This window comes from Fulmarus glacialis, unplaced genomic scaffold, assembly GCF_000690835.1.
Source record: "Fulmarus glacialis isolate BGI_N327 unplaced genomic scaffold, ASM69083v1 scaffold7423, whole genome shotgun sequence".
Lineage (NCBI taxonomy): Eukaryota > Metazoa > Chordata > Aves > Procellariiformes > Procellariidae > Fulmarus > Fulmarus glacialis.
In genome coordinates this window covers 180,833-183,118 of record NW_009201014.1, presented here as the reverse complement: position 1 = coordinate 183,118, position 2,286 = coordinate 180,833, and the positions used below count along the sequence as shown (strand labels likewise).

At 49.5% G+C, this 2,286-nt stretch overlaps 1 protein-coding gene across 1 annotated transcript in view; it reads left to right on the top strand.

Annotated features, from left to right (window-relative positions):
* Positions 1-1,503, top strand: part of LOC104073851 (dapper homolog 1-like) — a gene marked incomplete at its 5' end in the record, with an annotated part of 7,381 nt that extends 5,878 nt beyond the window's left edge. Inside the window, 3 exon segments of the mRNA XM_009573780.1 lie at positions 9-141; positions 342-479; positions 482-1,503. Coding sequence (XP_009572075.1) covers positions 9-141; positions 342-479; positions 482-741 — 531 coding nt within the window.
* Between the last annotated feature and the right edge of the window lie 783 nt (positions 1,504-2,286).

The window sequence follows — 2,286 nt, the reverse complement described above, 5'->3', positions numbered from 1 at the left end:
CCATCCGATCCCACGGGCACGGCCGAGAGGTTGTGGTGGCCAAGCCTAAACACAAGCGGGCCGACTACCGCCGGTGGAAGTCGTCGGCGGAGATTTCCTACGAGGAGGCCCTGCGGAGGGCGAGGAGGAACCGGCGGGAAGGTGTGGGGGTCTACTCGCAAGTCCCCCTGCCCTACGTCAGCCCGTACGCGTACGTGGCCAGCGACTCGGAGTACTCGGCGGAGTGCGAGTCCTTGTTCCACTCCACCGTGGTGAGCGGGCCGACTACCGCCGGTGGAAGTCGTCGGCGGAGATTTCCTACGAGGAGGCCCTGCGGAGGGCGAGGAGGAACCGGCGGGAAGGTGTGGGGGTCTACTCGCAAGTCCCCCTGCCCTACGTCAGCCCGTACGCGTACGTGGCCAGCGACTCGGAGTACTCGGCGGAGTGCGAGTCCTTGTTCCACTCCACCGTGGTGGACACGAGCGAGGACGAGCCGAGCAATTTAACTGCTTTGGAGACAGCGAGTCGAGCCTGAGCGAGGTGGAGTTCGTAGGGGAGAGCACGACCACCAGCGACTCTGATGAGAGCGGGGGCCTTATTTGGTCACAGTTTGTCCAGACACTCCCCATCCAAACGGTCACGGCGCCGGAGCTGCATGAAAATGCGGCGAAGGCCTTTGTCAAAATCAAAGCCTCCCATAACCTCAAGAAGAAAATCCTCCGCTTTCGGTCGGGCTCCCTGAAGCTCATGACAACCGTCTAGTGAGGTGGAATGTATCTGCTTCTGCTTTCAGAAGCAAGGTGCTTTTGTGTACATATTTCCACAGATTTTTTTTTTTCTATACAAATATTTAAAACTTAAGGTAAATTATGTCACTTGTCTTCAGAACTTGGGTGGATACTAGTGCCTTTTACGTGGAAATAAAAGACCATTATACTCGTTTAAAAAAACCCAACATAACACTGCCATTTCAGTGGTGAACAGCCTCCCATGCATGGTATCAGAAGGCTTTGAAAAAAGGCTAATGTTTCTGGGAATGGATCTTCCTTGCCTAGTTTTTCCAGTTCTGGGTCTTATACAGGATATCGCCAGCTTAAGGTCATAAGTTTTTAGGGGATAAGGGGGAGGGAGTGTGGGTGGTCTTCATGTTTTTGCTTGTCCCTTTCTGCTGCTCCTGTTGCCACATCTTGAACTTCTTCCTCCTGGTAGTCTGGCCTGTTTTTTTTTTCTTTTCTTGATGATTCTCTTCTTGAAACTCACCCCTGTCCTCCCCCAGCCTTCCCCCACCAGGAAAGGGCTCCTGTTCAATCTGTCTCCAAGGTTAAGTCGCCTTCTCTGGAGTGCACTCTGCTCCGATCTCCTGGGAGTCCCGCTGTGGACGGCAGTGGTGTTCAGAGCAAACTGTTGGAGCAGCTGACCAAGGCTTAGTAACTTCAGTATATTGTGTAAAACTGCTTTTGAAAAAGAAAAAAAACATATGCATGTCACGTGCATGAGTATCAGTAGTTTTAATATTCCTGTTGATGTCCAATTTACTGTACATCATCAATGGCTGTTTTTATATATATATCATTGTGTAAATTAATATAACACATCATATGCTGTAATAAACAGTCTGTTTTAATACTTTTTTAAAGTTTGTTACATTGGTGCAGACCCAGTGAATGGTTTTATATTGGCATTGTCACCACTTAGATGTCTCTTTGATGTGACCTGTTAATGTTCCCTGCATTTAGCCATGCAGGAAACGGAGCAAGTTTTAAATGTTGCTGTGGATGTGACTTGTGCTTTGAGGGAACTGGATTGTCATGGCTCCTCTTGTTCTTCCCATAACTTGCATTTTTTTAAGGGCAAGGTGGGATTTAGGAGCTCAGAGGCATCTTCAGGTTGTTGCTTATGGGCAGCTCCTGTTGCGGAGCAGATGGAAATGTAATATTAATCCTCCTCGCTGTCAGGGTGCTTGCAGACTTTGGTTGGTACAACACAGGGGCAGATGGTAAGTTTCTGTAATCAAATCGATCTGTGTAACGGAACAGTGTCTGTCTGAAATGTCCAGTAAATGAATCCCCAAGAGCTGTGTGCTCTGGGAGCTGGGCTGGGCGGAGGGGAGCATAGACTTTCTGTCCCTGGTGCCCTCTTTAGGTATGGTAGCTGACTGTATCACAACCCTGACAAGGTTATGGAGAGAAGTGACAATTGTGTCACCCACCGGTCTCTGTCTCAGTTTCTTTCTTCCCATAGGACTGGAGGTGAGTCTCTGCCAGCAAAGGGGAAAGGAGCTAACCGTAGACAGCACTGCTTTCCTTT